The 27,430-nt window shown below is 53.2% G+C and overlaps 1 protein-coding gene across 13 annotated transcripts in view; it reads left to right on the forward strand.

Annotated features, from left to right (window-relative positions):
- SH3PXD2A (SH3 and PX domains 2A) overlaps positions 1–27,430 on the forward strand; it is a 255,824-nt gene that overhangs the window by 201,407 nt on the left and 26,987 nt on the right. For 12 of the 13 annotated variants that reach the window (XM_017944296.3, XM_003904217.4, XM_017944298.3 and 9 more), the window contains one exon: positions 23,623–23,736. In XM_017944296.3, the coding sequence (XP_017799785.1) occupies positions 23,623–23,736 (114 nt within the window). Of the gene's footprint in view, positions 1–23,622; positions 23,737–25,112; positions 26,535–27,430 lie in introns of those variants that run through there. The other variant, XM_009215301.4, reaches the window with a different exon arrangement.

The following is a 27,430-nucleotide window of genomic DNA, read 5'->3' on the forward strand; positions in this document are numbered from 1 at the left end:
AAGGCGTGGCTGAAGACTGGAGACAGGACTCAGAAGAATGGCATAGTCTGCTCTGGGTACTGTGAGCTTTCATGAATATTGTCAAGCTTGCTCAGAGACAGGGACAGGGCCTGGATTGGGTGGGTGGGGGAAGACTTCTGGAGAAGGTAGGCCTTGAACAAGGGGCAGGCCTCAGGTGGATGGCAAAGCTGAAGGAGGAAGGTGCTCCAAGCAGAGTAAACCTGAATGATTCATGCAGGGGTGTGGAGGGTGAAGTGGACAGGTGTGATCCAGCCACAGTGCCTGGGGGCTGCCTGAGAGAAGCTGGAGGAGCTGGTCAAGGGCTTTGAAGGGCCTTAAATATAGATAAAGAAAGCTTTTCCTCTGTTCTTCCCCACTGTGCTGAGGGGCTGAGGGAGAGTGGAGGCCTGGAAGAGTGAAGCCACGTGCCCACCATCGTAGTGAGTTTGAGGCAGGGCTGTGGCACATCTGCGGGCTGCTGGTGCAGTGGTGGCTGTCTCTGAGGTCCCAGGAGGCCTGGAGTGATGTGGCAGGTGCCAGGTGATGGGAGGAGGGGAAGCAGGGCTCTCCAGCTGCTGCCACTGCTGAGCTGCTGCTCACCTGGCCTGGGCCCTTCGGCCTGTTACTAGGGCTAGAGCCTGGAGCCAGGCAAAGGCACCGCCCCTGTGCATTTAAAGAGCCTTGTTTTTCTAACTCTCCTCTCCCCGCAAGATCAGCTTCACATGCCCCAACTGGAGAATGCAGACTTCCCCATCTAGCAAAGCTTCTGGGGGCTGGCGTCAGGCTGGGAGGGAGGCATGGTGCGCTCCAGGGAAGGTGGGGCTGCCCTACAGCTGGCTGTGAGTCCCCTGTCAGGTCCAGAGGCTCTGCCTCCTCAGCCCCTTGTGTTCCTCCCTTCCCCCAGGAAGGGGGTGAGGTCGCTGTTGAGGTTGGCCAGGCATCCAGCTCTGGTGTTTCTGGACATGATGTCTTTCTCTTTTGTTTTCTGTACTTTTAAGTGGCATTCTCACAGGCCCCAGCCTTCTCTCTGCTCAGCGTGCTCACCATCTTTTGATTACAGCAGGATCTTGAGCTGCTGTGATCAGGGGTAGCGTGCAGGTGTGGCGAGGATACAGGGCTTGGGGTCTTGCACTTGAGACCGCAAGCCAGCACCTGAAGCATTGGCTACTTGAGTCTCCCATGCTTGGTTTGGCCAAATGACCTCTCTGTGCGCTGGTGGGGCTTTCTGCCAGTTCTAGACACTCACTTCTTGCTCGAGGCATTGGGTCAAGGAATAGCCACTTGGCATGGTGCTCAGAGTGTCATGTTAATGGGCAGAGCAGTGGCATGCCATCGTGGGAGGAAGGCCAGGCTTTGCCTAAGAGGAGCTTGGTCAACCCAGACTCTAAGCTTAGCTACCAACCAACCAAGTGACCTCAGGCAAGCCACTCCACCTCTCTGAGCACAGCTTTGCTCATCCACAGCATGGAAGGGTGATTAGGAGTGGAGACAGCGGCCATGGTTGCTTTCTAGACACCAAGCCACCCCATTCCCCTGACCATTGTGCTGTTACCAAGCTGGGCAAGAAGCCAACTTTATCTCTGTCGTTCTGGAGCTCCTAAGATTCCCTCTTACCCCCAGGGACCTGAAAACAAGCCAGTTTCAGCTCAGAGGGAGCAGGCAAGGGGAATTCGACCATGTTGGCAAGCCTTCAGCCAGCTCTCCCCCGCAGCCAAATGGGTCACTGGCTACAAACGTCCTTGGGTTTGCAATGATGATCACAGGGATCGTGGACTCCTGAACACCTTTGGAATGGGCTTTGTGAAGCCAAATACATCACAGATTAAATTTCTGGAGAAGGAACAGCTGAGAAATAGTCTCGAGCTTCCCTGAGCCACTTCTGTACTATGCAGCAAAAGGGTGTGCCTGTGCGTGCTAGGGGGATCTGTGTTTTCTCCCCTAACAAAAGGGTAGGAGGTAGGGCAGAAGCAAAAGACGATCTGATCTTGTAATGTGCAATAGCCAGTGGGCCAGCTGGTGCTTTTCGTGGTTTTTAGGACAGTGCCGGGAACAGAAAGAATATGATGAATGTCATGGAATTTCATGATAAGAGTTTGGGGTGGCTTCCCCTCCTTTTTAAAATAAAGTAATGTTTTGAAGAGTTGCCCTGGAGAACTGCTGAAAGCAGAGAGGCTGATGGACGTTTTTGGTTATGTCAGATGAGGATAAGATTATCCAAGTGAGCGAGGGTGTCTCTCCCTGTCGGCTGGGCTGCGGGGTTCCAGGGCCGCCCTGCCAGAAAGCAAGCAAAGGGCCCGTAATCACAAACAGGCCAGGATCAGTTACAACCAGAAGTATTACTTTAGACTCTTGGCTTTGATGGGGAAGAATGCAGTTTTCCTTGGCCCCCTCCCCCGTCCTTCTCAAGTTAAACAAGAGCCATGAAAGCAATAGCTCTGGCGCTTAAAGAGAGGCTTGGTGCAGGGGTCTCAAAAGCCAAACATTGAAGGGCTCCCCTGACCCCCACTGGTATCGGGGTAGGGATTTGCCTGACCCTTTTACTGCCCCATTTCTCCTTGTGTGCACTGGGGAATCCTGTTTTCCCAGACTCTTTCTTGTCTACCTGGGACCTTCTCACTGCCTCACCTGGGTCGTGCCCACCAGCCCGTGTCCTGGCATTCTCTGAGTGCTTGCCATGCATCTTTCCTGCGTGGATATGTGAGTGGGAAGGAAGTCGGGCGGGGATGGCAAAGAGATGGCTCAGCACATTGGAGCAGACCTTAACCAGCTCCTGAAGATAACAGAACAGGAGATTCTCATCCCTCGGGGCTCCAACCCGCCCCTGGGGCACCCTCTTCTCCTCCCCTCCCCCTGCCTTAACCAGCGCCTCCTGGGAGCATCTGACTGACTCTTTCCTGCTTGGGCATGAACAACGCTGCTCTGGAGCACTGGCATTATGCGGGGCGTGCTTTCCCCGGCGCCGATAACTGGAGCAGAACCGGGGTGGCCTGAACCTTACTGCCCACAGGGTGGGATTTTAACTGGCCGCTCCTTGTAGGAGAGAAAGGACAGTTACCTCAGCATCTGGGGTTTGCATGGGGAGAATGAGCATCCAGAGTTCCTGTCTTGCTGGCTCCCTTGGGAGTATTTAACCCTATTCTTCTGTTTCCAAGCACCAAGTACAAGCACCAAGTGAGGCTCCATGTCCCAGGCCTCACTGCACAACCAAACACAAACTTGCCTCCTTGGATTTAAAGGGCCTCTGCATTCAGTGGAGCTAGAACATCTTGTTGGTGCTCATGTGCCAGGTGAGAGGAGGATTTGGACCTCAGGGGCCTGACCTGCCCTCCACACCCTGGTCTCTCCACCCCCAAGAGATCATCCTACCACCTCAAGGCCCTTGAAGGAGAAAATCCATTCTAGAAGTGGTTCCAGGGTAAGGGGCTGGTGGAATCATAGCCAGGTTAGGCAGGAACTCTGACCCAGAGACAGGACAGTGAGATTTGAGAGATGGAGACATCCAAATCCAATCTAAGGGCCATGCCAGAGCTGGAGAGCTGGAGCTGATGCCATGATATTGCAATATTGCCCACTTCCTGGGGAGCGAAGCTGTGGCTCCTCATGGCTGACAGCTGGGACTCAGCGGGGGTATCTTGGCCTGCCACAGCCAGGGTATATTTAAAGGGGCAGAATACTCACAGCCATCCCCTATCTCCATGCTCCACTGACTCCTATATTATCTGACTCCGTCTAGACCTCCCCATAGAGGCCTCCCTGCAAGGGCCCCCCCAGAGGTGGTTGGAGGACCCCATGGAGGCTGGGAGATGGGGGTGTGGCAGGCAGGCCAGGTCAGTGACTTCCTCCAGCTTTCTACCCATCTCTCTGCACTCAGGTAGTGGGATCTTCCTGTTAAACGGTGGTAGGATATTGATCAAAGGCTGGGCCTTATTCAGAGTGGAGAAAACCAGAACCCAGCAACCAAGCAAGTGTATAGTCAGGAGCTAGAAATCAGACATTTGTTCATGCAATTCACTCATTTCCCAGCCTTTATCTCCTGCTGTGTGCCAGGTACTGATGCACAGAGGTGAACAGGAAAGACGTGATCCTCATCTCTATGGAGCACAGTCTACAGGGGATGCAGATAATTGCCCACTCTGACCCAGCTGAGGGGACATGGTTGCTGGTTGGTTGTGGGACAAGGTGGTTGACTCTCTGCAGGCCCTTCCCCTGTGGGTGCTGGGGGTGGGAGGCACCAGAGATTGACAGGTCAGTGTGGAAAGAGCTGTATCACTCACCGGTACTCATGGGTGTCAGTCACCACGGCCTGACCAGTCACTGTAACTGTGGCAAGTCTCTAGAATGAGAAACCTGGTCTGGGCCAGTCTTGGGGGGTATCTGGACTAGCGGAGTATCTGGTTTTAGTGTGGCCTTTTCTCCTTGGATTGGGGTGGGATCTGTACTAGACCAATTCTTGGGAACCAGGAAGACAAGATGGTTCCCAGAGGTAAAAGAAACAGGAAGGGAATGGGGCAGGAAGGCGCTCAGTGAGAGAACCTAATCCTAGGTCACCACAAACCTAGCTGAGGCCCCAGGATGGCTATCCCAGAACAAGGGGATTTAGGGCTCAAGTTAGACCCATTTGCTGCTTCCTGGAGACTTAATATCAGAAACCGATGAAACGAATGAGAAAGGCAAGAAAGAGGTTATTGAAGCACCTCCTATATGTCAGGCAGGGAACGAAACACCTTTTTTCTTATAATGATCACCACTGCCCTGTAAAGTATGGGTATCGTGATGCCTATTTTACAGATAAGAAAGCCAAGGGCCGGAGGGTTCAGGTCATCCACAGTTCTCCCCTGTACACTCTGCTGCCTCTTGGTGAATCCACTGGAGGCTTGTGCCCTGGTTGGGGAACTATTTTTGGTATAGCTGTCTCCCCACTGTCCTCTGGGAGTTGGGGAGAACAGGTCTCTGGGGCTGCCCATTCCAGTGCCCTGAGTTGCACCTAGGAGGACTTTGTTTGTGGTCCCTGGATGAGAGGCAGTGCCACCAAGATTCCCAGTAGAGGCCTGCAAACGACCTGGGGGGCTGCCTTGAATGGGCTTGGGAGGTGCTGCTAGTGTAGTAGTCCTAGCTACTCGGGAGGCTGAGGTAGGAGAATGGCGTGAACACAGGACGAAGAGCTTGCAGTGGGCTGCATTCCTCCAGGAATGTGGGCCTGTTCCTGGTGATTAGCCTGTGGGGCCTCCCTGAGCTTTGATCTTCCATTCCTGTAAAGGGAGAGGCCCAGATGGAAATGGCCAGGTCAGGTATCCAAGCAGACTACATGAGCTCTCGGGACTGGAAGGATTAGCTCATTGGATGATCCTGGGCAAATTATGCAACAAGCAACAAAAACCTCTGTGCCTTGGGTCCATGAAGGCAGATCCTCCTGGGTAAGCTAGAGGTGCTTGCTGTGGGTGAAAGGCATTTCCCAAAGTGGGGAACTGGAGGAAGGAACATTGCCCAGGGGCTGAGTCACCGCACAGGATTCTTGCAGAGCAGAAGTTGCGGGGGCCGGCAGGAAGACAGCGGGAGGGAAGATGCCCGGTGCTGATCCCGCATTGACCCCAGGAGCTGGGCTGCAGAGAGCCTGAGCTTGACAGGATGCCAAGATGAGCAAGACTCAGCCTATGTCCTCAGAGAGCTCTTGATCTCGCTGGGGGACTGGCCAATCCAAACCTAAGGTCAAGGTGATGAGGGAGCCGTGAGTTAGGAGAGCAGAACGCTGGCTGGCAGGGGAGTTGGGAGCATCACAAAGTTGGTAGCTTCGAAGGATGGGACCTGGATACAGCAATGAATCAAAGATATCAACACATCTGGGGGCTTCTGAACCCTGCTGCATGTGCAGTCAAAAAGCAAGATAGAGGGCACTTGCCCCAGGCCCCAAGAAAGGCTTCAAATCTGCCATTGAATAGCCACTCTGTGGCCAGCATGTGGCCATTCTGCTCCTCAGTTTCCATATCTGTAACACGAGCATAATATTTGAAACCCATGTGGCTATTGGGAAAGGCCAACTGTGAAAGAAAATTGTCAAGTGGCATATTCACCTTCCTTTCCTTTTCTCTGATGGACAGGAATGGGCTACCATCCAGTTTAGGCAGTAAGTTCTATTAGGGGATGGTTAGGAGTCCATTGGGTTTCTGACATTGCTTGGAATAGTAACCCCTCTGCCCCCACCAGCCTATAGCCTGGAGACTTTTTTTTTTTTTTGAGACTTAGTCTCGCCCTGTCGCCCAGGATAGAGTGCAGTAGCACAATCACGGCTCACTGCAGCTATGACCTCCTGGGCTCAAGTGATCCTCCCACCTCAGCCCCCTAGCAGCTGGGACTACAGGTGTGCACCACTATGCTCAGCTAAATTTTTTAAAATATATTTTTAGTAGAGACAAGGTTTCACCATGTTTTCCAGGCTGGTCTTGAACACCTGGACTCAAACGATTCGCCCGCCTTGGCCTCCCAAAGTGCCGGGATTACAGGTGTGAGCCACCACACCTGGCCTATCCTTTTCAAAGCACTTTTCTCATCTATTATCTCCGAGTAACTCTAGGGGTAAGCAGGGCAGGTGGCTTTGTTTCCATTTTTCAGAGGAAACAGTTGAGACCTCAGAGCTTGCTTGTGGCCAGGCTTGGATTTGAACCAAGGGTCTGCAGATTCTTTTTTTTTTTTTTTTTGAGACGGAGCCTCACTCTGTCACCCAGGCTGGAGTGCAGTGGCACGATCTCAGCCCACTGCAAGCTCTGCATCCCAGGTTCACGCCATTCACCTACTTCAGCTTCCCAGGTAGCTGGGACTACAGGTGCCCGCCACCATGCCTAGCTAATTTTTTTTGTATTTTTTAGTAGAGACGGGGTTTCTCCGTGTTAGCCAGGATGGTCTCGATCTCTTGACCTTGTGATCCATGCACCTGGGCCTCCCAAAGTGCTGGGATTGCAGGCGTGAGCCACCACGCCCGGCCTGGTCTGTGGATTCTTTATCCAAGGCTTCACCTGAAGAAGATCGGTGGTTCCCAGAGAGCAGGTCATATAAACACGTGCTGGGCGGACACAATTGAGTGGCATTGCATCCCGTCACGAGAAGGTTCTTTCCTTTCAGTTCTCTTTCACTACACATTGGGTCAAAGGGAAAATCTCCATCTGGGGCTCCTGTGCTGTTAACATCTGTCAAACGCTGGCTGATGTCATTTGTTTGTTTGACCAAGAGTAAATCTGACCCAGGCTTAGAGTGTTGCTAGAACTTGCCTTGATCTCTTGTTGAACTTCATGGCATTGTTTCATTGTATGTGTTTTTCCAGAATCTCCCATCTATACCTAGGAATGCTGGTTTTCCATCCATTGTAGCATAGGAAAATGTCTTTTTGAAATACATGTTTAAGTTTTTAAAAATAAAGGCAATTTAAATAAACACACTAAGATGACACTAGTGTAGGCATTACTCAGGTTCATTGGTTCACCTGGCCAGAGGGCTTGGGGAATGCAGAGTTAAACGACCCCAAGTGGGACTCTGTCTTTTGGGCACTAGGGTGCCCTCTGTCTCTTGTCTCCTAGGGTGACACCAGTGGCTCCCAAATTCCAACTGGGAAAGGAGCCTGGAAAAGCATCGGCATTCGTGGTGGCTACTCCCCACACCAAGCAGAAGAATCCACGTTGTCAGAGAGCTGCTGACGTCAGGCGGTACTGGATTTTTGCAAGCCCTCTATTTAAAATTCCCCAGAAATTAAATAAGGAGGCTTTGGAGGGAGGAATGCCCTAGACAAATTGTGGAGTGGGTTTGTTTTGTTTATGGAGATGGTCTTTAAAGTCTAAATTGTCCCCATTTTATTTTTGCCCAATTGAAGAGGGGCTGAACTCAGCTGGGAGGAAGGGGATGGTTGTCAGCCTACAGCTTTTAGTTGAAACCAACTCCATTCTGGGGCCAAGAAGCTTCCATTTTTAGCAAATAGAGAAAGGGAAAAAATATACAAACTCATACATGTACGCATCTTAGGCACTGGAGTAAGCTAGTTAAATGGATAAGGATAACCTTTATATTTCAAGTGACCACAGCTCTCTTCTCCCGGCTGCAAATAGATATATTAAGCACCAGGCACATTGCTGGGTACTTTCCATTCTTTTCTTTTCTTTTTCTCACCACGACACTGGTAGTATATACATGCTATTTCATATTCCCATCTCACCAATGGGAACTTAAGCCTCATTCTTCAGCCTCTTCCTTCAGCCACTGTGAAGGACCAGGCACCATACTAGTCTGATGTTGGCTTCCTAAAGCTGTAGTCCACCCAACACCATGATACATGGGAGGATCTCAGGTGGCAGAGAGGCAGTATCAATCCTTCTGCGTCACACAGTGGGAAAAGTTTGTCTCCCTGCAGTTCTCTTCCAAGCCTTCTGACTTGTTGCAGTTTGATGTTCGATGATCTTTAACCCCTGTCTAGTAAATCTTTGTAGCAAAGAGGGAGCGGGCCACAGACTCAGCCTCTTCATTTGTGGCACAGTTCAAATGTACTACATAGCTTTGTTTTCATCGTGTGTGCTTTTCTGTTGGAGCCAGTGGTCCTCGTTGTTTATTCATGGTGGCGATCCGAAGTTTCCTTAGCAAATTTTTTTCTTAAAGTTAAAAAAAAAAGGCAAATTGCTTTAAAAATACAGTCCGTTTCCAGACTTACGATGGTGTGACTTACAATTTTTCAGCTTTATGATGGGTCAATGGGGGTATTAGTACATTTTGAACTTGGGATATTTTCAACTTAACAATGGCTTTATCAGAACGTAACCCCATTGTAAGTCAAGGCACATCTGTGTATGTTATATGAACCACAGTATATGTAATTCAAGGATATAGCAAAGGTTGTGTGTGGTGTAGAAATACCTGAGGTTTGAGGAAAGCTGATTCAAAGTCACTCTTGCTTGGCAAAGCCCTTGGGTGAGATCTCGTGCCAGAACGCTCTTTCAACCTGGGTGACCCTGCCTTGCCCTACCATGTGGGCTTAGAGGAGAGGCAACTTGGAGGCAAGCCTGCAAACCACCTCTCCACGAGGAGTGGGAAAAGCCACGTCCTCAACTCTTCCAAGACTCAGGGCTCGGTGGACACCAGTGGAGTGGAGGAGAAGCAGATGAGGTACTGGGTTTCTTGGCTCATCTGTCAGATGGGAATTTGGGGCATAATAGAGCAGGCATTGCTGGTTTCCTTCTGGAAGGCAATGAACAGCTGAGCTGGAGTGGTTTCAGGGTCGCTGAATGAATGCTGTGCTGCATATCAGACCTGAGTGCCAATCCTGGCACCTCCCCTTCTTAGCCACACTCCCTGGGTAAGTCCCATATTCTGAGTTTCCTAAGGCAGCCTAAGATTTCACAGATCTGGGGACAGACTTCTGCCCCAAGACATACTGAACACACAGTCCTCAGAACTCCTTTCTCATCCTCACTGCCAGGAGGGGGACCTGTACAACTCAGGCCCTCCCAGCTTGCACCTAAGATTTTGGCGTCATGGCTGTTAATATTGATACGGCCCTTCCATTTGCTCCAAAAAGTTTGAACGGTAAATTTTAAGATCCTCGTACTAAGCCATGTCCTTTTGTCTCTCCATTTAAGACTTTGCATCTTGTCAGATTTGAGCTGTCATTACCATCTGTTCAGACCTCTTTTTTGGCTCCTAATCCTGGCACAACTTTTGCTAAATGAGATCGTGCTGCCAGTACTGTGTCTCTGTCCTCATCCTGGGTTGATTAAAACATCCAACAGGACAGGTTCCCATTGGAGCCACTCCGCCCTGTTGGACTGTGCCGGCCCTCGAGCTGTGGATCTGTCAGTGCCGCCCTGTAGCCCCCAGGGCCCTGGGGGATCATGAGAGACACAAGGGCCTGGAGGTCTCAGCTGTGACACATCCCGGGCCTACCGGTCCAGTAGCTCACTCACTGCCAGGCCCCCTTTCTTCCTGGTGCACCCCTCTGTCCGACACTGCCTGGGCGAGTATGCAGAGCCCCTTCCCAGGCTCTCCCAGCATTCCTCAGGGAGTCCATGTTTTACTTAACCATGACCAGCAATGACGCTGCCCTTCTCTACTCTGGAATTCACTGCCTTCTTCTTTAAAAGCTGGGACCGTTGCCCATTTTGTGTCCTTGGGTGTTGCTCCCATCTCCATGTCTCCCACGATTGCTGATGAGGAGTGCAGGGCTCTTTGTCAAGTGCTCTTGGGACCTTTCCGCGCAGCCAGCTGGTGAGAGTGTGTTGAGGCAGCCTGTCCGTGCTGTCCCTACCTCTGCCTGGGGTCCACTTACCCTCTCCAGGTCAGTGTGCCAGGCTGACCCTTCTGAGAGCGAATCTTCCTTCTGAGAGTGAATGCTGAGCTGCGGACAGGAGCCCAGGAGACCCCTCCTCCCTGTACACACCCTCCTAAGGAAAGAGACTTAGCTCTTTCTTTTTAAAAAAATTTTTTAGATGGAGTCACGCTCTGTCACCCAGGCTACAATGCAGTGGTGCAATCTTGGCTCACTGCAACCTCCGCCTCCCGGGTACAAGCAGTTCTCCTGCTTCAGCCTCCCAAGTGGCTGCAATTACAGGCATGTGCCACTACACCTGGCTACTTTTTGTATTTTTAGTACAAACGGGGTTTTGCTGTGTTGGCCAGACTGGTCTCGAACTCCTGACCTCAGGTGATCTGCCCGCCTCGGCCTCCCAAAGTGCTGGGATTACAGGCGTGAGCCACTGTGCCTGGCCGACTTCACCCTTTCTTAATCTTTCTCTTGCTGGAACAGCAGGGAAAACACCCTTTTTGTTCCCCTGAGCACGTCCTTAGGGCTCCACCTCTGGGAATGTAAGTGTCCTGAATGGATTCTTAGCGGGCCACCCCTTCCCGTCCCACTCTCCTTCCCTGACTGCCATCTTCCATCGTCTCGCCCTTGACAGCAGATCTCTCTCACCATCCACATCATTTACAGTCATGACATTAGAGTTTACCTTCTTGCATCTTCCATCTTTCCTGAGCACCTTCTGTTTAGGAACCTGGGTGCAGGCTCACACCTCTGTGCTCTGCTTAATAATGGGACTGAGAGAGGGCAGCAGCTCGAGGTGAGCCTCATTTTCTTTTTCTTTTTCTTTTTTTTTTTTTTTTTAAAGACGGAGTCTCACTCTGTCACCAGGCTGGAGTGCAGTGGCACGATCTTGGCTCACTGCAACCTCCGCTTCCCGGGTTCAAGTGTTTCTCCTGCCTCAGCCTCCCGAGTAGCTGGGACTACAAGCACACGCCTCCATGCTCAGTTAACTTTTGTATTTTTAGTAGAGACAGGATTTCACCATGTTGGCCAGGATGGTCTCGATCTCTTGAGCTCGTGATCCACCTGCCTCGGCCTCCCAAAGTGCTAGGATTACAGGCGTGAGCCACTGTGCCCGGCCTTGAATGCCTCATTTTCATCTGGAATAATCCCCTATGAAGCCATTAGAGTGAGCCCATGCAGCCTGTCACTCTGAGGTTCAATTCAAGTCTCTTCTCCTCTAAGAATTCTTCCCTGTCTAGTCAGTCTCATCTCTGGATATCTCCAGTTCCTTGGCAAGCATTGTATCACCCACGGCCATGTCCACTGCACAGGGCTGTCTGGGTCACCCTGCTGCACCCAGCACAAGCAGTCTTGTGCCGAGTCCCCCCTGCGAGCAGCCGCCCTTCTCATCCTTCCACTGCTCTGCAGCTCCTGGGGAGGCCTCATGCCATCTTGTAATCTCCACCTCAACCTGTCTCCGACCCCCACCCGTGCCAGGCACAGAATCAGACCCACACGTTGTCAGCAGAGACCTTCTGAGGTCAAGGCTAAATGACAGTGACACCACGAGGGTCTCTGTCTCCCCCTGAGACTCCAGACACCTAAGACCTACCTACTTCCCTGCCCAGCCCCAGCCCCAGTCATCCAGGTGCATTGAGGTCTTGGTTCCTTCTTTAGAATTCCACTTCATATTGGCACTTTGTGACTTGCACTCGTCTGAAGGCACTATTCTGATTCCAATCAGGCACTATTCTGAAGGCTTTTCAAGGATTAGCTCCTCTAATCCTCATAACAACACTGAGATGTGGGTACTTTGGGTTGGTTTTGCAGATGAGAAAATTGAGGCAATTGCCCACATTCATGCAGCTGGCAAGTAGCAGAGCTGGGCCTCAATCCCAGGCAGCCTGGCTCTGGAGCCCTCGCTGGAAACCGTTCTCTGCTACCTGTCATTTAACCATGTGTCCCTCTCTGCCTGTGATGCTTGTCAGTCAGGCCTTCTTCTGGGTGCCTCACCCATGACCTCGGTCTGCTCAGACCCACCAGAGCCCTGTGGGCTTGGCGGGGACCTAGCCTAGCACTGGCTTCTGGGCCTATTCGGTGAGGTGGGCAGGCTGGAGCCAAGTGGGGAGGTGGCAGCAGCCCAGGCTGTCTTGACACGGACTCCACGGAGCCTTCCAAATGGTGACGTAGCAGCCTGTGCTAATGGTCTTGGAATCCAGGCCCCAGGCGCCCAGGGGAGGTTCTGGGTCCCTGGTGGCCTCAGAGCCCACCTAGGGGAGGGAAGGCCCTGGGCAATGGAGCAGGGTGGGCATCAGGTAGAACCGGTTGAGTGGCTCATGAAGGCAGGGGCTGCGTGGGTGCACACAGGAGGGACTGGGGGAGTTTCTCACTCGCTCCTGTTTGCTTTGGACCGTGGAGGCGCGTGTCTTGGCAAGAGCTGCAGTGACGGGGCTTTCTGACCAGGGGAGGCCTGGCCGAGGGTGGGCGGCCTTTCGCTGGTCTTAAAGGCACAGCACCCACAGAAAGCCTGCATTTCCAGCTTATCTGGTCCCACAAAGGCAGAAGCCTTAGATCTGTCCGGAGGTCATGAGAAAGGGGTCAGGCTGGGTCCAGGACAGAAGCACTGCCTTGGACCCAGCCTTGTGCTGGGTGTGGTATGGGTAGGTGGGCAGTGCTGGTGCTATGCATCTGTCCAGGATGCCCTCAGCCCCTTCCTCCTCTCAGTGTCTCCCCGCCCTCCGTCACTTGGTGCTCGCAAATACCCTGTTCCACTCTCCAAACCCGCACCAAGCAAAGAACTTGGAATGCCTAGGAAGATCACCCTTCCAAAGGGTCGAGGTCTGCGCTCAGGTTTAAATCATAAATAGAGGCACTTTGGGAAGCTGGTCAGGGTGCTGGCTGAGGGTTCTGGAAGCGGGCTGCTGCTGTTCCCGCACCCCGAGCCCGTATGAGGAGGAGTTTGAGGAAAGGCCTGTCTTCCTCTTTTCCTAGCTCCACCATGCACCCTTCCTCACCTGGACACCAAAACCCTACATAGGTCTGGGCATGAAATGAGCACAGCCCACATTCTGAGCTCTGAATTACCTGGTGTTAGGCCAGATGTGAAGGAGTGAGATGAACTCATGGGGAAAGAAAACATGAAGCCTGGAAGTCACCTAAAGCCTCCTGGGTTTTTCCAAACTCCAAGCTCTGAATCTCATCCTGCCTCGAAATCCTCTGGGTTTGTGCCCAGAGCCTGAAGTCCAGCCTTCTCCAGCAGGCCTCAGGGCCAGGGCACAGGTGGCAATCGAGCCCCACATGTGCCGTGCCTGGGTGATGGGGGAGGAGAGCCTGAGTCCCGGATGGGTGTTGTTCACTGCAGTGTCCTCATGCGTGGAACAGGACCTGGCCCATACCAGGTGCTCGGGAAATACTCGCTGGTGAAAATCTCTGGGTATTGCATACACTGTATGTTCCTGATGCCACTGGGCATCCCCAGGTACTTAATATTACTCTGGTGTGCCAGTGAGGCTCAGAGAGGGCCAGTGACCTACCCCAGGTCACGCCAACAGTGAGTGGTAAAGCTAGGATCCTAACCGAGGTCTGTCTAGGAAGAAGGGGTTAAGAAGCATCCTTGGGTGCAATCCTGGGCTGAACAGGGCTGGAGGGTGGGGAGTCGGGAGGACGAGAGGATTTCAGAGGGAGAGGAAGGAGTGGGGGTCTCCCCTCCCCACACCAGCTGTTTTGTCCTAGGCCAAGCCCTGACCTCAGAAGACTTTATTAACATCCTAATTGTGTGCAGCTGGCCTCACTCTGGCCCTAACGAGCTCATTATTCTCCCTCCTTAAGGAAGCCATTGTGGTCTAGTCACCCTGGGGACAGCAGTGGCCTGGGAGTGTCCGTCACTTCCTGCCGCTCTCAGCCAGGCTCCCCCATTCCTGGAGAGGCTAAGGCCCCGGTCCCTCTCCTGGCCTCTCGCTCTGTCTGGCTCACTCTTTCATTTCCCTCTGTCTCTGTGTGTGTGTCAATCTTTGCCTCAGTTTCCATCTCTACCTCTTTTTTTTTTTTTTTCTTAACACGGAGTCTCGCTCTGTCGCCCAGGCTGGAGTGCAGTGGCTCGATTTCGGCTCACTGCAAGCTCTGCCTCCCAGGTTCACACCATTCTCCTGCCTCAGCCTCCTGAGTAGGTGGGACTACAGGCGCCTGCCACCAGGCTCAGCTAATTTTTTTGTATTTTTAGTAGAGACGGGGTTTCACTGTGTTAGCTAGAATGGTCTCGATCTCCTGACCTCGTGATCCGTCCGCCTCGGCCTCCCAAAGTGCTGGGATTACAGGTGTGAGCCACCACGCCTGGCTCCATCTCTACTCTTTCCCTCCCTCCCCTGGTGTCAGCATCAGTCAATTTGAGAGAGCTTTGCAATTGGCCAAACAGGTGGACTCTGCTGGGCCAGTTCACTGAAGATGCTCAGCCTGGAGAGAGGGAGGACCTGGTGCTTGGGCCCGAGCTTCTCCCTCCTGGGGCTAGGACATCCTCCCTTCCCTGCCCTGAGCTGGAAGTGCTGGCCAGAACTTCCCCATGTTGCTTTCTCCTCTCCTTAGCCTCTGGGTCATTGCAAAGTGGCTTGTTACTTGAGGCCCACAGAGCAGGGCTGGCTGCAAATGCCAGGGTACATGTTCGTTCTTTCTGGGCCTCTGCCACCTGGAAAGGGCTGGGCCCTGGTCTTCTGGCATTGCAGAGACAGGGCCCGATGGGAGGAGAGGCCAAGTGAGGCAGCTTCGGGGTATTGTCCAGTTTGGGATTCTCCTAAACAAATTCTCCGGTCTTGGGGTTTAGCCCTGAAGACCAGGGCAAGAGACTCTAGAATAAAGGTTTCCGCCACACACCATGTGTACCTGGGGTCGTCTCTCAGGGTTCCTCTAAAACAGGCTGCAGTTTCCCATTCAAGGGAATGAGTGTGGTAGCCCCTTCCCTGGCCCCTGTCTGGGAGGGGTCATCTCAGCATAAAGGCACTCCAGGCCAGAAGACCTGCCTAAGCAAGGCCCTGGCAGGCATCAAACGACCTGGTGGGCATCAGAAGGCCTGGCTGCCAGGCTGGGCTGGAGGGTGCACTAAGGGGGCTCCTAGCCAGCCCAGGCCCCTTGGAAGGGTCCCCATTATCTCTTGCTGCCACCAAGCTCCCTGCCCCACCTCCCAAAAAGATCCTGCTTCCTTTGTACCTGGAAACCAGGGTTGACTTCTCAGGGAAGAAGCCAGGTGGCAGCCAGCCAGAGAACAGCTGCCCCCAAACCTGGGCACAGATAGGGCCACTTTCTCAGTCCACTTCCTTCCATCCTTCTGAAACCCCTGAAGACAGCCCTAAAACCCCAGCTTAGAGCAGATGCGTGGGCACACGCCTACACACGCTCAAGTCAGTTTCCCGAGATAAGCAAGTGCCTCCTGATATGCGCAGGCTGTCCTCTGCTTGTGCGTGGCACAGACACCACCTGGCCACCTATGGGTGCTGACCCTCTAGTGATTAACGACTACCATCATGTGGATAATAGCTCAACCTAAGCTACCGCCCTGCAGTATCTCCTTTATTCCCCTCATCAACCTCAGGAAATATGCTCCATTCATTACTGTCATTACAAAGAGGGTGACTGAGACTCAGAAAGGTTTAGTAACTTTCCTAAGGTCACACAACTGGGAAGCAGCAAGCCAGGACCTGACTTCGAGTCTTTCTGACTCAGTATCCCTAATTATTGCCTCTGTTCCCAGAGGACCATCAACTGTACACATTGACACCCAGGTACATGCAGGCTGGCATCTCTCCTGCTCAGAGACGTGTCCACTCTCAGGTATCTGTGTAAAGTACCAATATTCAGGGACATGCATTCTCAAGGAGTCACCTTACCCTCGTGCGTGCAACAGACCTGTACCTTATCTGCTGACGGTGGCTAAGAACCTGGGTTCTGCAGTTGGACTCCCTGGTTGTGAAGCCTAGAGTCCTCATCTGCAAAGCGGGATGGATGATGACAAGAACATTTATTTCTCAAGATCCTTGAAGTGTGAATAAAGTAATATATGTAGAGCAAGTGCCTAACACAGACCGCCCTGCTCAGTGTTCAGCTGTAAATATGTGTGATACACACATGTACAGACATGGCCTTGGTGCTATGTGCATATCATGTCCAAGCACACAAGGCCTTTCTCCTTGGTTCCAAAGGCCTCCTGATCCCAGGATCTGGGTCTCTTCTCCACTGGAGGCATCCTCTCCTCTTCTTCTTCATTCTTGGGCAAGCTTTCCATGTAAGTCCTGCTCCTTTCCTTCCCCAGGAGCCAGAGATCCGGGATGGCGGGTGGGTCTGCACTCACAGGCAGCTGGAAGCTCCCGGGGGCGGAGCAGGCCTGGCCCCCGCTCCTATCTCTGCCACACAGGCCTCAGCGCACAAGGAGAGCTGGGCAAAAACTTGCTGTGGAGCCGAATGTACGGCAGAGGGGCCCACTGGGCAGGGCAGCATGGCAGTCTGCCTCTCAGACTGTGTGGGTGGCCCAGGGATGTGCCCAGGATTGTCTCTTGAGTTCTTCCCACCTCTCAGAAGCTTCTGCACCAGAAGCTTCTACAGTGGCTGGACCACATTAACTGCTGACCAGGAGCTCCTCACCCTAAGATATTTAATAGCAACTTAGGATCCTATTAGAATCCTATTCCCCCACTGTGCCATCAAGACTTGAGCTGAGTCTGGTTTTTTTGTTTTTTTTTTTGAGAGAGTCTTGCTCCATTGCCTAGACTGGAGTGCCATGGCATGCTCTCGGCTCCACAATCTCCACCACCCGGGTTCAAGTGATTCTCATGCCTCAGCCTCCCGAGTAGCTGGGATTACAGGCATCCACCACCACACCTGGCTAATTTTTTTGTATTTTTGGTAGAGACACGATTTTACCATGTTGGCCAGGCTGGTCTTGAACTCCTGACCTCAAGTGATCTGCCTGCCTTGGCCTTCCAAAGTGCTACAGGGATTACAGGTGTGAGCCACCACGCCCAGCGTTTTTTTGTTTTTGTTTTTGTTTTTGAGACAGAGTCTCACTCTGTCACCCAGGCTGGAATGCAATGGCATGATCTTGGCTCACTGCAACCTCCAGCTACCGGGCTCAAGTGATTCTCATGCCTCAGCCTCCCCAGTAGCTGGGATTACAGGCATGGGCCACTACACCCGGCTAATTTTTGTATTTTTAGTAGAGACAGGGTTTCACTATGTTGGCCAGGCTGGTTTCAAATTCCTGGCCTCAAGCGATCCGTCTGCCTGGGTCTCCCAAAGTTCTGGGATTATAGGCTTGAGCCACCGCACCCGGCCGGGGCTGAGACTTTCATCCTCAACAGCCTGGGCTTGCCGTGCCAGCTCCAGCATGTGCAGAGTGGGGCTGTGTGGCTTCAGGTCTCAGGTCCTTCCTGTGTCAGGCTCTGTTTTATTTATTTATTTATTTATTGGCGGCGGGGGAGGTTTGGTTTTTTTGTTTGTTTTTCAGACAGAGTCTCACCCTGTTGCCAGGCTGGAGGGCAGTGGTGTGATCTCAGCGCACTGCATCCTCTACCTACCGGGTTCAAGCGATTCTCCTGCCTCAGCCTCCCAAGTTACTGGGACTATAGGCGCGCACCACCATGCCCAGCTAATTTTTGTATTTTTAGTAGAGACAGGGTTTCACCATGTTGGCCAGGACGGTCTCGATCTCTTGATCTTGTTATCTGCCCGCCTTGGCCTCCCAAAGTGTTGGGATTACAGGCGTGAGCCACCACGCCCGGCCCAGGCTCTGTTGATGCTAGGGGAGATGACAGCTGCAGAGAAGAGCCTGCCACCAACTTGGCTGTGGGCACTCCACTGAGCAAAGATAGGCTCAAATACCACCTAGGTGGGCACAGGTTAACATAAGCAGAGGCGCCCACCCCAGCTCTATGCAGACCTCCAGGAAGCCTGGCGTGGGTCACATTGTTGGACGTCTTGGAAAGACTCCCTGGGCTGACCCCACCCATGGCTGCTGACAGGCCTCTGCCAGGTGCCAGCAGCTCAGACGTCAATTGTGGCAACCAGGGCTCCTGACCAAAGTCACTGGTGCACCACTGAGGAGCAAGCAAAACCTGAACCCCTGGATGTGGCCCAGCTCCCCCAAAGGGCTCAGGCATCAGCTAGTGAGCCCCTCCAACGTATGCAGAGGCACCGTTTTCTTTCCCACAGGATCTGAGAGTGCAGTAGTGGAGAGGAAGTGTGCTGGGGGAGGTGTGGACAAGGGTATGTGGTTGGTTTTTTTTTAGGTAGGGTCTCGGTCTGTCACCTAGGCTGGAGTGCAGTGGTGTGATCATGGCTCACTGCAGCCTCAACCTCCTGTGCCCAATCCATCCTCTCACCCCAGGCTCATAAGTAGCAGGGACCACAGATACACACCACCACCTAGGGTGGTTAGTGCGAGAAGCGTCAGGATGAGACATGGGAACCGGAACTGTGCGCTATCAACATTTTTTGGTAAGAGATGGGATCTCGCTATGCTGCCTAGGTGGGTCTTGAACTTCTGGGCTCAAGCAGTCCTCCCACCTTGGCCTCCCAAAGTGCTGGGATTACAGGCATGAACCACCCCCACCTGACCACTACTGACATTAGAACCTGGACCTGCGAAGGCATGTGAGAGCCTCAGCTTTCAAGAGCCTCCTATAAGTGACTCTGAGTTGGGAATTGTGGTGTCAGCTCTTTGGGATTCTTGGGGGTTACATCCTGGTGAGCAGAAATTTGGGGGGTGACCACATGCCCAGAATGGCTTGGTGGGCTCTGTCCTTCCCTCCTGAGGTCTGTGGCAGGTGCCTGGTTGACTTTTGTTCCTCAGATTTAGTTCGCGATGGGGGATCTTCAGTCATGATGCTTAGTGATTGTTAGGGGTGGCATCAGCAAGGACTGTCTCTGTTCAAATGACTGAAACCCAGCTCCAGATGCAGTAGTCCCCCCAACCGTCTGCAGTTTTGCTCTCTATGGTTTCAGCTACCTGAGGTTAACCATGGTCAGAAAATATTACAGTATTTTGAGAGATGGAAACCACATTCACATAACTTTTATTACAGCATATTGTTATAATTGTTCTATTTTATTAATTATTGTTAATCTCCTGCGCCTAACTTGTAAATTTCTATTTATTATTAAATTTATAAATTATTTATTTACTTAGAGGCAGTCTTGCCCTGTCACTGAGGCTGCAGTGCAGTGGCACGATCATAGCTCACTGCAGCCTTAAGCTCCTGGGCTCAAGCGATCCTCCCACCTCAGCCTCCCAAGTAGCTAGGACTACAGGTGTGTGCCACTACACCTGGCTAATTTTAAACTTTTTGGTAGAGATAGGGTCTCACTTTGTTGCCTAGGCTGGTCTTGAACTCCTGGCCTTAAATTTATAAGTTAAACTTCTTCATAGGCATGTATGTATGGGGAAAAAAAATAGTATATATAAGGGCTTGGTACTATCTGCAATTTCAGGCATCCACTGGGGGTCTCGGAATGTATCCCATGTAGATAAGGGGGATTTATCTTTTTTTCTTTTTTTTTTGAAGAGAAGGGGGTGGGGGTCTTGCTATGTTGTCCAGGCTGAACTGGCCTCAAGTGAGCCACCTTAGCCTCCCAAACAGCTGACATTATAGGCACAAGCCAGCGCTTCTGGCTCTTTATCTCTTGACTCTGCTGCTGCTTTATTGACTTAATTCTCAAGCCTTCTCACCCCATATGCCCCCTGCAATTCCTGAGTTTTGTGGGACTCAGGTTTCAGATCATCAAAGCACCCATGTTTGCTCCTAAAAAATCCCCTGAGTAGCTTTGCTTGGAACCATCAACAGTGTCCAGAGAGATGACAGACTAATCAGGAGATGAGTGGCCAGATGTGCCCACGTCTGTGGTAAAGGAGGCAGGGTCACATGACAGCCCAGAGAGACGGGAGAGCCCTACTCTGTGACCTCCAGCCAGTGTCTGTGGGAGAACAGCTGGGACTGGTGCTTCCTGGCAGAGGCCGCTGGGGTTCCTGAGAGTGCTCCCCCAGAGGCTCAAGAAGGGGGAAAAACATCCCAGGCAGAGCCCCTTGCGAAGTCCATGCCCTCTGGCTGCTTTGGGGCCTCCATCAGTCACAGCTTCTGAGCAACCAAACCATGCTGGCCTGAGCATCAGGGAGGACGGGGGTACTTCTCCAGGCAGCCCTCTCAGTGCCCCATGCTGGGTTCAGAATGTGCAAGTGGCTGTGGGCAAGATGAGGGTGACCTCCTGCCACCTTCAGGCAAAAGGCAGGGGAATTGACATGCAAGCCTCTGTAATATTTTCCCAACCTGAATCGGGCAGAGAGAACGAAGGCAGATATCCACTCCAGGCCCGGGGCCATAAGGCAGCTGAAAGGCTCCCTGCATCCATTGCTGCTTCTCCCCTCCTCTCCCCAGGTAGACAGGCCTAGGCCCTTTGCCTCTGCTGGACGTCTCTGTAAAGGGTAGACATGGAAAGCTTGTTGGGCATTCTCATGGAGACAGAGCCCTGGGACTCCTTGACTAGCTAGTGGAGGTTGGGCTTTTCCTGGGTCAAGGGAAGTAGACAGTGAAACCCCTTCCACCACGTCAACGAATGGGTCCTACTGGCTTTCCTCCCAATAGCCGAATGTGGAAGGAATGGTGCCTCTTGTTTATCCAAATGTCGGAACAGCCAAGGTGCAAGTAGAGGTCAGGTGGGGGCTCCCTAGGTGCCAAAGTCCACCTCCTCCAGCCTGACTTTGGCCCCAGTGTGGGCATCCATTGCCCACTATAGCTAGCTCTCAAGGGTACTGCATGCCCCAAGCATGGTCTGGACCCTTCCTGAGTTCCCATAATTACAGCCCACCTGGAAGCAGTCTCATCACCCACAAGTTGAGTGAGTAGAGATGTCTGGTGCTCTAATAACCACCTCCAGCCCCGGCGGCCAGGGAAATGACAATAAGTTTTAGTGGTGTGTCCAGAAGTCTCTGACCTGCCAGTGGCTGCTGCCCTGTCCCCAACCACTGGGTTCCAGCACCTGCCTGTAACCACAAGCTGCTCAGTGACTTCAGCTGTTCTCTCCAAAGAGGTACCTACCTTTTTCTGTGACCCAGAGACCTATCCAGCATGCCCATGATGCCCACCTGCCCTCTTCCAGCCTCAGACCAATGTCCCAGTGCAGGAGGTCTCAGGGCCCTGGGGTAGAGAGTTTACCTGAGAACTGGTGTGGGCTTCTCACCCTGGAGATTGCCTGCCTATCCTGGTCCTGCACAGACAGCAGAGTGTAGGGGTTAGAGGCCAGCCTGCTTAGGCTCCAATCAAGGCTCTACAGCCCCTCGGTGCCACAGTGTCTCATTCACCTATGTACATGTTTATGAAATAAATGTGGCAGTACGTGGCCCGGGCACGGACAGTCTGAGAAGCGGGCAATCTGGGAGACACAGGGTTTGGAGCAAGAGCAGGAGGTAGAGGAATCGGACCGGTGGCATTGCTTCACCTGCAGTGGGGGCATATCCCCGGATCTTCCTGACTCTGATGGCTTGTGACTCATTGGCCCAGTTTGCCTTTTCTCAGACGTGTATGGGTTGTGTCATAAGAGAAGGTTGTGGTCACCAGGGTTGGCAGAGCCTAGGGGAGGGAGATGGGCACAGGGAGCAGAGGGCCTGACCCGGGGTTCTCCGGAAGTGATCCTGTTACCTCTCTTCTCTCACCCCAGGCAGAGAGGGACAGTCTGTGGGCTGTCCCAGGCAGAAGGAAAGGGGCGAGTCGTGGGCTGTCGAGCAGAGAGGGACAGTCTGTGGGCTGTCCCAGGCAGAGAGGGACGGAGTCTGTGGGCTGTCCCAGGCAGAGAGGGACGGAGTCTGTGGGCTGTCCCAGGCAGAGGGGACAGAGGAGTCTGTGGGCTGTCCCAGGCAGAGGGGACAGAGGAGTCTGTGGGCTGTCCCAGGCAGAGAGGGACAGAGGAGTCTGTGGGCTGTCCCAGGCAGAGAGGGACAGAGTCTGTGGGCTGTCCCAGGCAGCCCGCAGGGCCCTGGATCATGGTGTTTGAGCCAGTAGCTCAGAGATAACCCCTCTCCAGAGAAGAGGACACCGAGACCCTAAAAGGGCAGTGGCCCTCCTGAGGCACCAGAGCCACAGAGGCCTGGACCTCAAGAGTCCAGACTCCTGGTCCAGGGCATTTCATGGGCTTCGCAGAGCTGCAAGCAGAGGGCTGTGGAACTCCCCAGAAAGGGTAGGAGACAGAGGGTATTCAGGACTAGACTGCTGGCTGTTTGCAAGCCCAGACCTGTCATATGGGACGGTGGGGACCTAGTTGAAGACCTAGAAGATGAGCTGGGGTTCTAAGTCCTTGAGGTCTCCCCACGACTGTGCAGTGGTACCTGGCAGTTTTCCCCTCCTCTCCATTGTTTTCACAGCAGCTATCACAGAGCCGCCTCCACCTCCCAGTGCTGAGCCCATGTGGGGGTACCTGAGAGCCTCCCCTCCCCCAACATGCCTCCTAGATCCTTGGGTGGTCACTCACTGCAGTGGATGGTGACAGGGCCTCAAGTGCTGCCCAGGGAGAAGCCCTGAGTTCTCCAGACAGGAAATGGAGAACTGGGCCATGAGCAGAAAAGAGAATCAGTACCAAATTACTTTTGGGGACAAAGAAGTGTCAGGGAAGAAGGGATGAGGAGGAAGACAGGACTGTGTGAAGAGGACCTTCTCGGAAGGGACCAAAGGTAGTTAGTGGAGTCCAAGACCTGGGTGCTCAGAGGACTTTGTATGAATGAGGCTTTATCACTTGGCCATGATCTTCAAGCATCGTGTGAGGATGCAGTGCCCACTTAGTGTGACTGCGACCGAAACGTCAACACACTTAAAGGGCAGCTGTGAGTGGCGCCAATGCAACGGTACCACTGACCCGTGATGGGGAAAAGGCAACCGTTGACTGTTAGACACTGTCTGTGAGGCACTTAGTCTGGATGCCTTTGAAAGCTGAGAAGGCAGCCAAGCTCCAGGCAAACCAGCATCCTAATGGGTTTGAAAGACCATAAATGGTCTCTCTGTATGGCCGGAGCTCCCTTGGCCTTTCCTACAAGATGAATTTTCACACACTGGACATATCACTATGTCTATTTCATTTTCCATCAGACATTTGTTAGTGTGGGTCGCAGTTTATTCGTCCTACTTCTCAGGGAGTGTGCTGGTCTTTCCTGCCTTAGAACAGATGCAGGCTCCTCAAGGCTGGAGCTGGGCCAGCCATTTGCTGGGTGCCCAGGCCATCTGGCTCCGTGCTCCACTTCTTGTGCCTCTCCTTCCCTCCTCGTCCTGGCCCCCGAGCCACGCCTGTCACCCTGCAGTCTCTCACAGTCCTGTTCTTTCTTGTCCTCCCTGCAGGCTGGTGGTTCGTGAGCACCTCTGAGGAGCAGGGCTGGGTCCCTGCCACCTACCTGGAGGCCCAGAATGGTACTCGGGATGACTCCGACATCAACACCTCCAAGACTGGAGAAGGTGAGGGCTTGCAGGTCCAAGGGGCAGGAAGCAACGCGGCCTCTGGAGGCAGCTCTCCCACTCTTCCCTAAAACCAACGGAACCCCTGAAGTGAGCTGAGCCGTATCCCAGCCTCCTCCCTTGGGATCCCATCTCAGTAAGGCTGGCCCAAAATCTCACCTCCCACCCCAGTCCGACCCCTGCTGCTCTGTCTCAGGGGCTCAGGAACTGAGGGGTGGCTCAGACCCCTACACAGTCAGCCTCTGTGATTAGCTTTAACTCTGTGAGGTTTGTTTTCCTGCCCACTCCCCTTTTTTTATTATTTTTTATTTTTGTATTTTTTTCTAGAGACGGGCTTTCACCATATTGGCCAAACTCCTGGGCTCCAGCAATCCACACGCCTTGGCCTCCCAAAGTGCTGGAATTACGAGTGTGGGCCACTGCACCCAGCTCTTCCTTTTTTTCTTTTTTCTTTTTTTTTTTTTTTAATTCCAAACACTTAAAAACTACTCAGTGAGGTTTTTCAGGGTCTTTCTCCTTGCATTTCAAAGAGCCTGCCCCTGCCCCCTAAGCCAGCACTGGCCTGGACCCATCTGTGGCTTCTGTACTCCCCAGAGCAGGCTGCCTGAGCCCAGTCCATTTGAGCCACCCCCAGTTCCTGGCTGCCTGCTCCTAGTGGCTTCCAAGCCTCCCATGGCCTGGCTGCAGGAATTCTTTCCCTAACGGTTGGTGGGGATGGTCCAGATGGATGTGTCTGAAAGCCAGAGGGATCAAGGCCGCCACCCGGCGCTCCGGCCACCTCCAGGCCTGCTTCCTGCTGCCAGGCCAAAGTAAGCAGCCACCAAGCGCCAGCTCCTTATTCATCCTTCCCCTAAATGTCAGTTACTCGGTTGGCGGTTGGGGCCTCACCCTTCCTCCTATGTCGAGGCTTTATTTCAACCCCTTGACCAGAGCCTCGGCCCCTGCCATGTGCTTCCTCTGTGTGACAGGTTTCCAGGGACGAGGCCCCATTGGGAAGGGTCCGCATGTTCAGGTTGGGCTGCTCCCTGAGCCCTGGGGCCGAGCCTGCACCAATCTCCCCTCTGGTTCCATTGCACCTCTACAGCAGGGGAGAGTCTTGGCCCCTGAGCTAGGTCTGGCCTCATATGCCTGCAGTCCCCAGCCTCGCCTCCTACCTAGTTCCACATTCTTTTTGTTGTTGTTGAGACAGAGCCTTGCTCTCTCTGTCTCCTAGGCTAAAGTGCAGTGGCACAATGTCAGCTCACTGCAACCTCTGCCTCCTGGGCTCAAGCAATTCTCATGCCTCAGCCTCCCAAGTAGCTGGGATTACAGGCACCCACCACCACGCCTGGCTAATTTTTGTTTTTAGTAGAGATGGGGTCTCACCATGTTGGTCAGGCTGGTCTTGAACTCCAGGCCCCAAGCAATTCACCCACCTCAGCCTCCCAAAGTGCTGGGATTACAGGCATGAGCCACAGTGCCCAGCCCCTAGTTCTACATTCTACAAGGTATGCCAGGGCCTCTCAAAAACAGCAGGAGTTCGCGAAGTACCAGATACTAGACCAGGTCCTGAAATGCCCTTGCCCGCACCCTGGGAGGACTCTGTGACTATGGCCACCCCCATCCTTCCAGCTGTGGGAACTGAGGCTTCAAGATGTTTATCAGGTTTGGACCCTAGTCCACCTCCTTTGTCCCGTGGTCCTCACTGCTGTGCCACACACCTCTCTGTGAGGCATTTTGCTTGTAAGCAGTACAGGCAGCTCTAGGGCAGTGCGTGTATGAATCAGAGCCCCAGTTGAAAAGGCTGCACCAGGAAGGTCAGAGCGGAGCTGTTGGGTCGATTAGGGAGGACTTAGGCACTGAGTGGGGAGAAGGCCAAGGCAGGAAAGTGCCTGAGAGGCGTGGAGCACAGATGCCAGCCTGGTTGGAACAGACGGCAGGTGCTTTGCGCGCAGAACAAGTAGTAGTGGGTTGTGCAGGATTTTGACCTTGATGGAGGAAGAATCAGGCTGCCAGTGCAGGTTCTGCGTTCAGAGGGGGTGTGTGTGTGTGTGTGTGCGCGCGTGCCCAGGGTGATTCTCCTAAAATAGGTTCCTCTGCACTCCTCTGACAGGGCCTGTGTGCCAATACTCCTGGCAACTTCTGGATAGCTGTGGATTCCACCATCACCTCTTGGGCATTTCCCACCCAGATCTACAGAAGGGCTCAGGGATGGGTCCCCTGGGCCTAAGGCCTCAGCTGCTGTGGTGTGTCCACTAGTCTTTCTGCACCTGCAGCCACATGGCCAAGAGATTGGCCGACCCTAGTTCCCTCTGCAGCCATCTCTACCCCAGCACTATGGCCATCCCATCATAGGTGCTCTGAGCCCTGTAGACAGAAATTGGAAGCCTGCATCCTATCAAAGCTTTCCTAGTAGCTCATGCTTCATTACTTTGGGAAGAAAAGATGATTGGCTATTCTGGTATGTCCTTATCATGAGACACTCTGGTATATGTTCATGCTGCTCTTGAACCCAGGTATGCTGTGGGAGTTCAGTATGGTGGTAAGGGTGGGAGTTGAGACTTTCTTGACCACTGATAGAGGTGCGGGTCCAAGCCTGACATTCGCGGGGTGCTTCAGTGAACCAGGAGAGGTGTGTCACCTCTGTCAAGCCCTCGGGTTCATTTGTGATAGAGCCAAGACCAGAACCCAAGTCTCTGCCTTTGCTCCTGTGTCCTACACCTACCAGTATGGACCTGCTTCTCCAGAGTGGGCGCATAGTGGGACATGCGGAACAGACCACGGTCTTCTGTGCTGCTGTACCAAGGGCGTGTACCCAGGTAGTGAGCAGATTCCCCAACACCCAGACCCTGTCCCCTACCCACAGCCCCCTCTTCCCAGGGCTTGGCAGCCCAAGGGGCAGCAGAGTTAGGGGAAGAACAATAACTCGGGGTGTAGAGTCTGTGGTAAGAGTCTGGGCTTTGGGGCCAGACTGCCTGGATTCACATGCTGCCTGACACAGAGTGTTCCTTAAAACCCTGTGCCTCTGTTTCCCCATTTGTAAGATGCTAACCACATAGGGCTTTTGTGAGGCCCAAGTGAGATGATCCTTGTACGTGGTTTAAACTGGGCCTGGCACACAGAGTAAATGCCGACATCAACACCTTACTGTGAATGCGGCCTCTGGTCTGGCCATGAGCTGAACCCGTCCATCTCTACAGAGAAGCCCTACACACCTCCTCCACCTCTCCCCGCCCCACCAGGAGGCCTTGCACAGGACCTGATTCATGTTTCCCAGAGCCTTTCAGCCCCTTGTCTAGGCTCACGCCAGGGCAGGTGGTGTCACTCTAAGACAGATGAGGAGAGACAGGCTTAGAGAGGAATGGCCAGCCTCCCAGTGACACAGGTTGCTGGCAGCAGGGCCTGGACTGGAATCCACACCTCCTAGCCTTTTGTCCAGCCCTCCTCCTTATAAGAGGCAGGTCAGACAGGTCCCTCTCCTTCCAGGAAAGCAAATGCTTTCCCAGGGCCTCAGTGGTCCGGGACGGTTTTATTTTCACTCCAGCCACTGGCCCCCCTCCCATCCCCAGGCCCAGGCAGCCTGGCACTTTCTTTCTGTGGTGCCAGGAAGTGAGGCCAGCTGGCACCCTGTAGCCCTGTTCCAGTGTCCATTTCATCTGGGAGTCCCACAGGAAGACAGGCATCTGGAGCTGGGGTCTGAGCAGAGGGTGCAGGG

This window comes from Papio anubis, chromosome 11 (assembly GCF_008728515.1).
Source record: "Papio anubis isolate 15944 chromosome 11, Panubis1.0, whole genome shotgun sequence".
Taxonomy (NCBI): Eukaryota; Metazoa; Chordata; class Mammalia; order Primates; family Cercopithecidae; genus Papio; species Papio anubis.